Consider the following 13,599-nt stretch of genomic DNA (forward strand, 5'->3'; position numbering starts at 1 on the left):
GCATGTGTTGGATAAATGCCATGACATATTTCTTGGAACATGGATTACAGTTATGGAGCTGAATATTCATAAAATGTCTGCCAAGCTAACATGTGAGGGATTTGTTGAACAATGCCTCATTGTTTGTACTCTTCTGTAAGACACAATGAAGCATTTGCTGAAAAGGTGGCATACTACTTTGCACGAAAAGCAAGAAACCCTTCTAATCTGAATCCAAGAAGTCCATTCAGGCAGATTGTGGGAAGAAGTTCTTAAATGTCAACAAGGTAGTTACCAGCCCAGACAGGGTTATCATAGTGGTCTGTGACACCCCATGTAGTGGGAATTAGGAACACCAGCCTACACTCTAGGTGTCTAGTATGTGGGACCGAGCGTGACCAGGATGATAGTGTAAGACATGGACAAAAAAAAAAAAAAAAAAAAAAAAAGGTTGGGTTTTTGAAAAATAAAGTGAGGTTTTATTTACAGGTGCACTTAAAGAAAACAAAAATAATGTCCTGCAGAATTTATATATTAATACACAGTCCAATACCACAAAGGACACACAAAAACAGTCAGTAAATGAAGCCCAAATATAGTGACTATATACAGTATTTATAGTATTGAATGAAAGTCCCAAATGAAAAAAAGAATACTGCATACAAACTAGTAAAACCATATATACACGAACCAAAATGAAGCTGTCTTCCTCCACAGTGCTCCAAGTCAGGAAGCTGCTCCTTTAAACAGTGTATACTGGATTCACCAAAACAAAAATATTCAAAATACTGAAAAAGTGTATATACAAAAATAAACAGTGCACCAATAACCACAACCCAAATAAATACCTCCACCAAAATTACTCCAGAGATATATATATACCACTGTAACAAATATTTACAAAAAGCAAGGCACAAGCCATAAGGCTATGGTAAATTCAAAAACTATTCTACCGAATACCTTTCTCCAAGAAAATCTAGTCAGAAAAGAACCAACCTCTAGGGGCCATGAGTCCCTTTTATATTCGGAGCCCTTGTGCCGACCAATTAAGCTGTCCTACGTCATCTCTCTACAACCACGTGATGACGAGAACGTGTCTGCGAGAAGTGGCGTCTCCTGCCCTGCAAAAATTCTATAATAGTTCAAGCAGCCGGCTCGCACGCGTATAGCTGTGCTGGCTTTTGAGACGCAAACTGCGCTTCTGCCTTAAGTTAAGGTAAGCAAATTTTCACATCCTTCCCCTGAGCTACTGCCCAGCCAACTACAAACATGGGATCCCATTTCTAAACCGCGGTAAACTAATACTACGATGCTTCACACTTTCTTTTACTCCTTTAGTGTTATGGGGTCGCGGGAGGCACACGCAGGAGTGTAGGACCGACAATGCCATCCCGGCCGGTTAATGGCAAGGCTGTCTCTCCAGTCTACATGAGACCTACCGCGACACTCTCCAAAAGGCGCTAATAAAGTCAGTGAAGACAAAAATCTGCATTCTATAAAAAAGGAAAAAGGCAAGTTTCCTTTCTTTATACATTAATTTTTTATCCCCAAACAAATGCCTCTCAATATTGCAGAGGACACTTAACAAATTTTATTTAATTACAGGTAATGCCAGTAAGGCACATTACCACATGGTCATGTAAGTGTATACGCCATGAATTAACAGCAATTAGTTTGTGTGCCAACCTGTACTTTAGATGGTCTGGAAAATATAGAGAGGAGCTTCAAGGAGGGCTTGTAATTGGGGTGAAAGGCATTTTGCTTTGCTCAGATTATTGCCATCATGACCGATACAATAAGATACATAAAATATTTTTTCCCTCCTGTGGGATGAAGCAAAAAATGGTTCATAGGAGACAGTCAGCTCAAACCGAATATCTGGTAAGTGGCATTATGTTGATTGGGACTACCAAGATGCAAAATGCATAAGCCTCTGACCTATCATTGTTCTGTGTGCTAAACCTCTGTGTAAAACTCCAGTCAGGGGAAGAATGAAGTTCAAACACGAGCATCTGGAACGAGAAAAAAGAGAAACGCTGCCACAGGAAGAGTGCTTTCTAGAAAGTGTGTTGGCAAGTGGACATCCAGTTGTGGTAAACTGGATCAACAGATTACAAATAGCAACTTATTATTTGGTAATCTTTGTAATCTTCTCTACTTCTCTCCTCCATGTTTGTTCTGTTGGGTACCAGTTACCACTGCTGTGTCTTCTTCTATATGTGTTACAAGTATACATAACTTCAGACCTCAAACTTCAAAGTAATATGGGCATCACTTTTAAACAAAGAACTATTCATTTTACATACATCAATATGGCATACTAAATATTTAATAACAAGCTATCACCAGCTGCAGTTATACATCAATTCAAAACAAGGAACATCAAAGTCACTTTACAAAAACCTTTCATAAAATACCAAAAGTTGTAAGTTCACAACTACCTAAACTTCACTTTTTAAAGATATATTTTAATTGAGCACAATAGCATCAAACTGGGCTTCCACATACTAATATACTTTTGATATGTTCTGTCTGAACATATTTTTATTTAATGTTAATGTTTAATGCTTCCCAGGCTATGTGGCATTAAGAATTTCCTGATAATTTGACATGCTGGGGTTATCAACACAGTGGATTTTAATTCAGTGGTTTTAAATGGAGGCCAGGTTCCCTTTACAAGTAAAGTCAAAGATGATCTGCCTTAACAGTGTCTTAGAATACTGTGACTTCCAGGAATGTTGGATATTCATAACTGTGAGTGCTCCATCTTTATATGTAAAAGCTTTAAAATGAGGTGTAGGCACTTAGTATATACAGTATAAGGGGCAGCAGTTTGGAAACGTGTCAGTGATTATTGTGAATACTACAGCTTTACTGGTTTTGGACATTTTGATAAGTAGCACTAAAAGGCTAAGGTCAAATGATCTGATTCATCTATGTTTAAAAAGTTTCAGTGTGTGGAAACCCATGTACTGTAGATAGATAGGTAGACAGATAGAAGTTTTTGTCCCCATTTAAATAAACAAATACATAGGTGGATAAATAAATAAATATATTATTAAAAAATATATATACACACACACTATGGTCTGAACACATACCAGAATGACTAAAAAACATGAAAAAAAGAAAGAGAACTTCTGCCTTGGCTGTCCCAATCCCAGTGAAGCATTACACAGATGTATTGCTGTTGGTATAAAGGAGCCCCAGTAGCATTTCTTGACACACTTTTGTTCAAGAATTCATTGGCTGAAAGAGATCAGTGTTAATGTGTCAGAGAGAGGATGTGTCTTTAAGTAAAAATGTTGAAAGCCGTTATATATAATTAAAATATATTTTTAAAAAGGTAGAGGCTGGACAATAATAAACTGGTAACTTCTAAAATATGATCAAAGATTTTGATAAATTGACTTGAATGTTTAGCCAGTACACTACTTAGTAGAACTGCCTCACACTTTGAAACATTTGGGTTTAATTCATAGACCTGTGAGAATCTGGGTCAGCTCCACACTCCCTGGTTGCTTCTGGGTGCCTCTTGAACACGGAACCATTGATAGTCATTAACCAAGGTGAGCCGGGCAAATGAGGACACACATATTCAGCAAGGGGCTGGGGCAGAAGTGCCAAGTGCTTTTAATTAAAGCCAATCCAATGTGTTCAAAAAGTGCAGTGCATAAAAACGATCTTCTTTAAATAAATAATCCATAAAAGCAAAGTGAAATGTGGAGGTTAAAATGTTCATAAGTAAGCCAATAAAAATGAGGTTAAAATCACAGCAGGAATCTGTCCATCCATTTAAAATAAAAATGAGCCCCAGTGTATCTTCCTAAAATCTGGCATCTCCCCAGCTTATCCCAACAGGACCTGACAGCATGAGGAGACCCCTGCCAACAGGAGCAGTCATCCACTAAATCCTGGGTTCAGGGTCCTACTGCCAGTCCGTCTGCACCCGTAGGACTTCCAACCAAGCCCCACTCACATCTCCCTCAGCAAGGTGTCTAAAGGGAGACGCTGCACACCAGGCCCACTCTTACGTTGCTTTTTGCTCAGTCAGAGTGCATCTTCTCTAGCCCCACACTCGAGTACAGGCCTGACTCCTAGTTTCTCAGGGCATACTCCCGACCTCCTGTCTCCTTTCCTGATGACATGGGCTCCTCACCGTCTTGCTTCTCTCTTCTTCCTGTAACCTCCATTCTCTCTCTTTCTCTCCTCTTTGTTTCTGTTCTCCCCATTCCTGTCATGCAGTCTCCTTTTGTATTCCCTGATTAGGTGCTGGTGTTGTCCTCCGCCTACTCCGAGGTATGAATGAAGCACCTGACTAACCCCATTTGCATGTGAATGTGTGATCAGCCTTGGAGTGGCACTGGCATGCGTACACCATTCAAACCTGTACACTCCGGGACCCAATCAGTTATTTAAAAATCGCGCTTCGCCACAGACCTCTTATCACAGGACCACTCATCATCGCTGTTTATTGTGTTTATTCCAGGTGTTCCAGTTTCCTCCCACATCCTAAAGATATGCACGTTGGTGTAATTGGTGACTCTAAACTAACTTATGTGAGCAGTTATAAGCTTTTGGGTGTGTATGTGTGGTTGTGTGTTTATGTGTACATGCTATGAAGGACTGGGATTTTACTTTGGTTTGCTCTTAACGGCCACCATGATGGGCTAGGGCTGACTTGAAAACAGGGGGTCCACGAGTGACTAGTCAGATGTTTTCCTGCTTGTCATTTCTTCCATAGATGAATACACCTGCTGGTACAGCCATTATTTTTATATTGTGGGGACGCAGATTACTGAAAGATAAAAGAAGCTACATTAACTTTGGTATGGAAGACTTGCACAGAAAATATAATTTATCTGCAAAATAAATACAGTTAAAGCAAACATATTCAATAAGATATTATATTATATTATTAAACATACACAGCAAGTACAACAGGAATACACTGGTTAAAACATTGTATATCAAAAAGTAAATAATCTCTATGTTTTCATTACATTTGGAGTAATCTCTTGAAAATAGCAAATATTTAATACAACAAAAATAATTTTGGAAATCAACAAAAGAACAATATTTTTGCTGGATTTGTAAGTACAAGTTTTGCTTGCAATATGTACACATGGTAATAAACTTGAAACCTATGAAAGTTAAAAATAAAAAAATCAAATATCTTACTGTAGTTGTTGCCCCATTTTTTTCAATAGAAACAAAAGGCCGCCTAACGCTCATCTGTAATGTGACGTACTGACTGAAAATGTCATCTAATGACATGGTATTGGCAGAACAGCTCTTTAAAAATTGTCAACTGAATTGTTTGTGTTGCTGTTTAATTTGTAAAAACAAATGGAATGACAAAGTTCGACGTGGTAAACGTGGATTAATCTGACACTTGGTGCCTTTGCCTGCTGTTAAATGATACTTAACTAAAGATTTTGATTCAAAGCTTTGCTTTTTTACAGACACACATTTAAAAAGTGATGTTATTTTTCAAAGTTAGGTTCTGCATACTTTTAACCCCTTTCGAAATATGCATTCCCTAATATTATTATTTGTTTTTATAACTGTCTACTTAAATTTATTTAGAAAATAACTAAAAGGTAAAAGTAGTGTATAATGAAAGTCCTAATGGTGGCACTGTTGACAGCTGTACACAAGCTTTCAGAATAGGTGGTAAGATTTTACATAGGAATAGAAAGAAAGATGTTATTTTTCATTGACTCTAAGAATGTTTCATACCGAGCAACACTCACTTCTTATAATAAATTCCACGTTACAGTCACCAGCTTTATTTTACTACATAGCCTTTTAGTGATTACTCCTGCTGTCTTATGAAATCAGTGTCCTGAGTCTGAGTCTAGCACCAGTGTGAATCCCATCTGCCCTTTTCCTCTCCACACATCCCATACACGTGTGTGTTAAATGAATGCATGGAAGGAAGTCCAGACTGCAGGAGAACATGCAAACTCTGCACAGACAGTGACCTGGCAAAGAATTTGATTGATCTATGCCACCGTGTTGACCTAATACAACTTTTAAGGAAATGGAAGCATAACTCATTCATACAGGAGTAAGAATTGCACCAGGTAAGCTGATATTGTGTTTTCTATTAAATAACATGGATGTTTGGTTTTATTGTAATGGTTACTTCTCTATATTTTTCTATGTTATACTTTTTTGAATGTGCAGAGGACTTAATCAGCTTAAATTTTGGGAAGAAACATTAATATTTGGTAATAATTCTTATTTTGATGATAGATAGATAGATAGATAGATAGATAGATAGATAGATAGATAGATAGATAGATACTTTATTCATCCATTCAGGTAAACTCAAGTGTCCAGTAGCTCTAACACATCAGTAAAATTTGCTATAAATTATTAAAAACAAAGAAAAAAAAGCAAAGATGGTGAAGAATTGTAGCATGTTGGTCAGAGACACAAGTAAGATTTTTACTCTGTATATGTAACAATATTACAACGAAACTGAACCAGCATGGATATGAGTGTCATTAGATTCTGCAATGGAGTGGCACCCTAATCACGTTTGCTTCCTGTCACTGGGATAGGCTGCACCCTGAACTGAGCAGTTGAGAATGCTATGTTATGGATTTGTGTGAAAAATTACAGCATTCAAAAACAACCTTACTACATTTGTATTTCAAGGTGTTAGGTTTCCTAAGAGGCCTTTAGCCTTGAAGACAGTAATTACGGGCTGACAGCAATGTTTTAGTGTCTGACACCTTTGCCCGTTTGGGCTCATGCTGCTAATGTGAACCTCGTAATGTGAAGGAGGATTTAAAAGAGAGTCCTGCATGGTGATAAAGAATGGTTGGATGGGAAAAAGAGGGTCGAAGTGTCAAGTGAGAAATTACTGCTAGCACACAGGAGCAGTGAGTAGTTAAAAGTCAGAGTTGTTAATGGGTTTTTCTGTGCTAGTTGTCTTACAGCCACTCCACGTGACCATGCCAGAGAAGTTCATAAAGGAGCACACTGTCTGGGCTTCAACCTGATTGTTATAAATAAAAAATATGCCTGTGGCACAGAAGGCTGCACTGATGTTATAATTTTGTTAAGCTACACAGGCTATTAAAGTTGGCTGAATAAAGGAATGGCTGATCTGCCAATCTATATGATGTCGTCAGTTTTTTTTCATATTGGTACTCATTGCAAAATTTTAATGCAACACAGCAAGAGCGCATTACAAATACCATACACAGATATAAACCAAGGAGAAAGTGACGTTCATCTGAAGGTGGATGAATTAAGTGGTTCGATGACACAGTGCTTATGCTGTAACATAGGCTGGACAGCAGCGCCTTGCAGACCACTTAATTCTTTAAGTTGAGCAAACCATATGCATTTAAAATCATAACTAACACAAACAGTGCCTTGCAGACCACTTAATTCACACATGTAAACCACAAGTGGTCTACAGACCATACTTTCCAAACCAACTGTTTAATTATCTGATGTATTCTTCAAACTTAACATCTCAGGCGCCGCCGAGAATGGCAGCCTTTTCAGCAGCTCCGTGTACGACTTTATTTTTTACTTTTATTTTTCTCTTTTTTATTGATCACTCCTATCACTTTATTTTATGTGGATTTGTTCCCTGGACACACTTACTTTTACAACGTGGGCATGGATTTTTACACGCCGAGACTCGTCTATTCAAGTACTCAACTTCAAGCGCTGAGAACAAATGCCAGTGCCGGTGTGGTTCCCTATTTACCAGACGAGGTAAGAAGGCGGTATCGTGGCAGCAATGCCGGCATTAAGCTAAAAATGAAACGGCTTGCGAGAAAGTGGCATTTTAAGCCTTCGGTGCCTTCTGTGATTCTGGGAAATGTGAACTCAATCTCAAACAAGATCGACGAACTGGCTGCGCTACAGAGAATGCAGTTTGCTGTGCTTTTGCGAAACGTGGCTAACTACCACCATCCCAGATGCTAACGTGGAGCTACCTGGGTTTAGCACAGTTAGAGCGGACAGAGATGCAAGTACCTGCGGGAAGCACAAAGGAGGAGGACTCGCTCTCTATGTTAATACACGGTGGTGTAACTCTGGACATGTTAACATCAAAGTCTCCACTTGCTCAGGGACATCGAACTGTTGGCCGTAAGTTTGCATCCCTATTACTTGCCCAGAGAGTTTGGACACGTCATTGTTGTTATTGTTTACATCCCTCCTCGGGCGGACGTGGAGACAGCAAGTGACATCATCCATTCTGCTGTTGCTAAGTTACAAACGCAGCACCCTGAGGTGCTTGTGCTAATCGCTGGAGACTTTAACCATGTGACGCTGGACAAAACATTACCTGCCTTCTCCCAGTATGTGGACTGTAACACCCGGGGAAATAAGACTATTGATTTACTGTATGCAAACGTTAAAGATGCAAACAGCGCCACCCCGCTGTCTGCGCTTGGGAAAGCAGATCATAACCTGGTTCTGCTTCAGCCTCACTACAAACCAAGAGTGATGGTCCTACCTACAACCACACGCTCATTCAGGAAGTGGTCCCCTGAGGCAGAGAAGGCTCTGAGAGAATGCTTTGGAACTACAGACTGGGATATCCTGCAGGGATCACATAGTGAGAACATTGAGGAAGTTGTTGACTGCACTACTGACTACATCAACTTCTGTATGGACATTGTAGTTCCAGTAAGAACTGTACACTGCTATGCTAACAACAAAAGCCATTAAAGTATGTGAATTTCCCCTTGGGATTAATAAAGTATCTATCTATCTATCTATCTATCTATCTATCTATCTATCTATCTATCTATCTATCTATCTATCTATCTATCTATCTATCTATCTATCTATCTATCAACTACTTTTGAGGAGATGGAAAAATACATGATAAAAGGGATTGGAAGGATAAATCAAGATGCTGTGGGATGTAACCTGCAGAATTTACTACATTTGACAGTAGAAGATCTTGTCCTACTTGTGTTTGATGAAGCAATCTATCTCTCTTTTACAACTCACAGGATGTATTTCTGAAAAATCAGAGATGTGAAATGTAAAGAAATAATTTATATTGTATGCTTTCAATAGCGCTGCATCAAGAAGTGTTGGGGTATTAAGTTGGAAAACTTAAACAAATGTCTTTCTTATTTGGATTTTAGTTTTATATCCTTTTTAGTAATACGTTAAATCTTTTAACGCAAACAATTACTGGTAATCAATGATTTTATTTTGTATTGCTTGATGCATGTTAAAGCAATCTGACAGATTACCAGTAGTTTTGTATGGGTTCTTAATCATTTTTCTATTGACCTTTTTTGATTGTGAAGTAAAATGTGAAGTTGCCAATTGTTAAGGACAAAGAGATCTAACAATAATTAATGGTAATAAATATTTTCTTTTCTACTGTGCGATACTCATAATATAAGACTTGTAAAATTAATTTTTACATTCTTAGGGAGCAATGTTTTTGTTTGAAGCTGTTATTAAATTTTAAACTATTGTGTAGACTGTTTAATGAAATTAAAATTTTATTGTAAGATGTTTTAATGTGTTCTCTTGTGGTTTAAAAAATAATAGTTATGAGGCTGGAATAGGGAGCCAAATGGTCTTTATTTACCCAAAATTTTCTTTCTTTTAAGACTGTGGACCCCTGGTCACCTTTGCGTTCAAATATGTGCATGACACTGAAGTTTTCCAATTTGTGAAAATTGCTACGTCTAAGCAAAACAACTTTATCTGCTGTAGAATTTATTACTCCTAATTTAGCATGCAACAGTTTGTGTCACACTCTGAGCCTTCTTGTTATGTAAAAATTATGTATGTAGAAATGAAATGGGAAGTGTTGTGGTGCAGAGGTTAGCATTACAGCAACCCAGAAGCCATTGTGAGTTTGCCTCCAGATACTCTGCTTTTCCTTGCACATCTCAATAATGGGAGTTCATTTGTGATTCTAATTTACCTCCATTTGAATGTGCATGTGGCAGTGGATCAGCACTCCTGGTTCCTGTCTTGCCCGTAATCCTGCCAGGCATTGCACAGTTGGTACAAGAATGATACGTTGGAAATGAAAGGGTCCATTACAGTAGTGATAGAGACAATGATCACAACCTCAAAAAAAGGGCAGCTTGAGTTATTTTCTTACTTTGAAAAAGCTAAAGTTTTGGTGGCAGATTTTTTTCAAATAAATAAGCTCTAATGTGAAATAAATATACAGTGGAGGTAGACTTACTTATAAATGTATCTATTAAGAATTTTAAGTTACTAAAAATAAATAAATATTTCCATACTACACAATAACCTTTGACACATTTGGCAAGTCTGGGGTTCCTGGATTCCGTGACAAATAATAAATAAGCCTTGGAGATCCTCAGTGAGTGCAGTTTATTGAGGTGACTATTTACCTTAATGCAGAACAGTAAATATTTCACACACAGCAGTCATTAACGGCTGTTTAATTGACCATATATTTTTAAATTCTATCAATATTTCTCTCTGCAGATCAGGGTGATTATGGCTAATGAATTGTATATACTCACTTAACTCAACAAGCATAGTTTAAAAGGACAGCTTGCATTTTTGCTTTCATTTTTGTCTTTTTTATAATAAAAATTTCTAATACAGTATGTATGTTTTGTTAAATCTTGGCAGTTGAAAAGTTGGTGGAATTTAATCAAGCCAGGGACAAGTGAAATCTTTGTTAGGGAAAAAAATTGTTTGTGCTCCCACTTGGCATTTGGCTGTCAACACTAATAGGATTAAGGGTATCCATCAAATTGTAAAGTGCCCAGGAGAGCTGGTTGGGGGCACAGTGGCTGGTAACCATTGAAAGTTTGCAATTAAAACAGACAGGGTTTATAAAATTGGTACTGGGGTACAAAAACATTGTAGTGGACTACTCCATTCCAATTGTGGCAAACTGCACGTCTGGCAAGAGGCTGACCTAGGGCGGGAAAAGAATCATGCAGACACATGACAGAGGATGAGCCTAGCAGTGTTGATAATTTAAAAGATAAGCCGTGTAACTGAAGAGTCCCTCCATGTGCCAGCGTGCATAGATGGAACCAGCAGCTGAAATGCCATACACGCTTAAAAGGTGCTCTGGAAGTAATCAGTGCATGATCAGTAACACTAAGAGAGCAGTTATGGGGGATGAGTGAATGGAATGGAAATTTTCCCAAAATGTTGGGTAGTGGCAGAGAGTTTCTATGTGGTACTAGTGGGGCTTTGCTGCATGTTATACTTGTCAGGCAGTGCCAGATTGACCAATAGTAACTGGCCTTTTACATCTACACTCATAAAAATAAAGGTGCCAGAGTGGTTCTTCAGATCAATGCCATAAGAAAACCATGTTTGTTTCCTAAAAGACCCATCCATGTGAACGTTCCAGAAAGAACATTTATTTATTTAGATGTGTAACAGGCTTCATAAATAATCATGAATTGATGATAAATGATTTGTGAAATTTCAATGGGTTCCTAATTTTAAAAGGCATATAATACCACAGGCTAAGTTCAGGTCTTCTTAATCTGTTAGTGTAGCCTAATATACATTAAACATTTCATTCTTTTCTTCATATTAGGCTGTTTTTCAAAGCACAAAGAACCAACTTCATAAGCAAAGAATCCTTTCCAGACTGAAATGATGGTTTATCAAACAATGGCTCTATGAGAAACCACAAAACCCAGTAAAGAACCCTATAGTGCAACTAAAGAACCATTATTTTTAAGAGTGTATATTGGGTTTAGGAATGCAGTGTTACCTGAAGCCACCAGAGGGCCCAAGAGAAAATGGCCTCAGGACCAGATGTTCTGTACCCTGGATGGAATTCTAAGGCATAGCCCAAAAATACCAGACAGTGAGTCCAAACAGCAAGATAATAGCAAGAAGGACAGAGACTGGGAATGGAAAAGTAGTGGCGTACATGAGCCGCGGTGTTTAGGATGGTGGGCAAGCCACATCACATAATAAGCAGGGGCTTATGTAGCGTACTGTGTGTCCAACAGGGTTGTTGGGGTTTATGTTCTGATTTTCATTACTTGTTACTTTCTGATCTAACCTTTTATCTTCCTTGCTTTGTGTATTTCAGGTTGAATAAATTCCTAGTTCTTGAAAAAGTTATGGAATGTTATGGTCTTTTTTTCCAGTTTAGGATGGTATAAACAGTTTCATCCATCACAATATATTTATTTGTTTTTTTTTCTGTTTTACATTAATAAAAATGTTAACTCTTTCTGGGTAGAAAGGGTAAATAAATTGTCAAGTTTCACCCTGTCCTAGTCTGTATAACAAAATAAAATTTAAACAGCCAAATATTTTGGAAGCTATGTAGCATTTCATCTGATAAAAGTGAAACCTCTTCCGTCTAATAAATGATACTTAATAAAGAACAAGCAATCTATACATTTTACTTTACCTGATGGTTTTCTTGTAGAAGATACATATACAGTATGGTTACTATATTCAAAGATCAGACCTCACTGATCATATGTGATGGCGGTGTGATGACATGATATTTGGCATGGCTGCCTCTCGGCTCTTGGAGAATGAGCTCAAATCCTGTTTTGGCTGCCGTAGGTGTGGAGTATGCACACTCTCCCTGGGTTTGTGTGGGATTTCTCTAATTGGTCTTCCAAGCACGTAGAGCTAAGGATCACCAGTGACTCTAAATCAGCCTAGAACGAGTGATCTTGGGTGTTAAGTGTGTGATGGTGTCCAGTGAAGGACTCGGGTTACGGCCTTGCTCATGAGTGGCTCTGATCCCAGGTTGAAATTGGAGTAAGCAGGTTCTGAAAATGGATGTAAACCTTTGATGCTGAAAACGGTCTGCTATCGTATACCAAAGATATATCATAATCATATTAGAAACAATGTGATTAACACATAAAAAACCAGCTTGGGCAACCACAGCTATAAATAATGAACCCTTTATAACTACTATGTCATTTATTTATAAAATTACATTGAATTCATCTTTGACAAGTTTGCATGCTTTGTCTATTAAAATTACATCTGTTAAAATAAATGATTTTAAACACACAGTTTAATATCCATTCACATAATTTATATAAGAGATTCACAAAGGCGGTATCAGAAATAAATAATATATAAATTCTAGCAAAACAAATCAACAAGGAAATATCACAATCCTATAAAAGGGTGTTTCATTTGTTGAAAAGATTAATAAATCCATATTCACAAACTATTACAGTAAAATGAAAAATAGCAAGCATTTCTGCTTCCCTTGTCTGAGGTTATTTATATAAATATATTTATACATATGTCATTTTTAAGAGCACCAGTGTACACAATTCAGCTTGGCTCCACGTAGCTTTCATTTCACAACTGCTAACAACTAGAGGTACACAGTAGGCTTGGATAAACAAAGTCACATACAGTTATTTCCAGTTCTTTCTTTTTTTTTTAGCTTCATACTCATTAAACCTCTGTCAGATGCAGATGATCCTTCTGGGTTTGTTTGCTTTGTCTTGAATGCAAATCTCCTCTAATTTTTCTTCCTGAAGAAAAACCTAAAAAAACAGGAAAGAGACCAACATCTGAGAGCAACGTATCAGCCAGTTGCGTGCCTTGCTTGCTTCTAATAATATACACGAGGGACTACCAGCTTAAGCTGTACACATCTGT

The 13,599-nt window shown here is 37.7% G+C and overlaps 1 protein-coding gene across 2 annotated transcripts in view; it reads right to left on the reverse strand.

Annotated features, from left to right (window-relative positions):
- Nucleotides 1-4,869: 4,869 nt before the first annotated feature.
- lin7a (lin-7 homolog A (C. elegans)) overlaps nucleotides 4,870-13,599 on the reverse strand; it is a 326,716-nt gene continuing 317,986 nt past the window's right edge. For both annotated transcript variants that reach the window (XM_051919749.1, XM_028817141.2), the window contains exon 6: nucleotides 4,870-13,484. In XM_051919749.1, coding sequence (XP_051775709.1) covers nucleotides 13,460-13,484 — 25 coding nt within the window. In that variant the 3' untranslated portion in view covers nucleotides 4,870-13,459. The remainder of the gene's footprint in view (nucleotides 13,485-13,599) is intronic.

This window comes from Erpetoichthys calabaricus, chromosome 1 (genome assembly GCF_900747795.2).
Source record: "Erpetoichthys calabaricus chromosome 1, fErpCal1.3, whole genome shotgun sequence".
Lineage (NCBI taxonomy): Eukaryota > Metazoa > Chordata > Cladistia > Polypteriformes > Polypteridae > Erpetoichthys > Erpetoichthys calabaricus.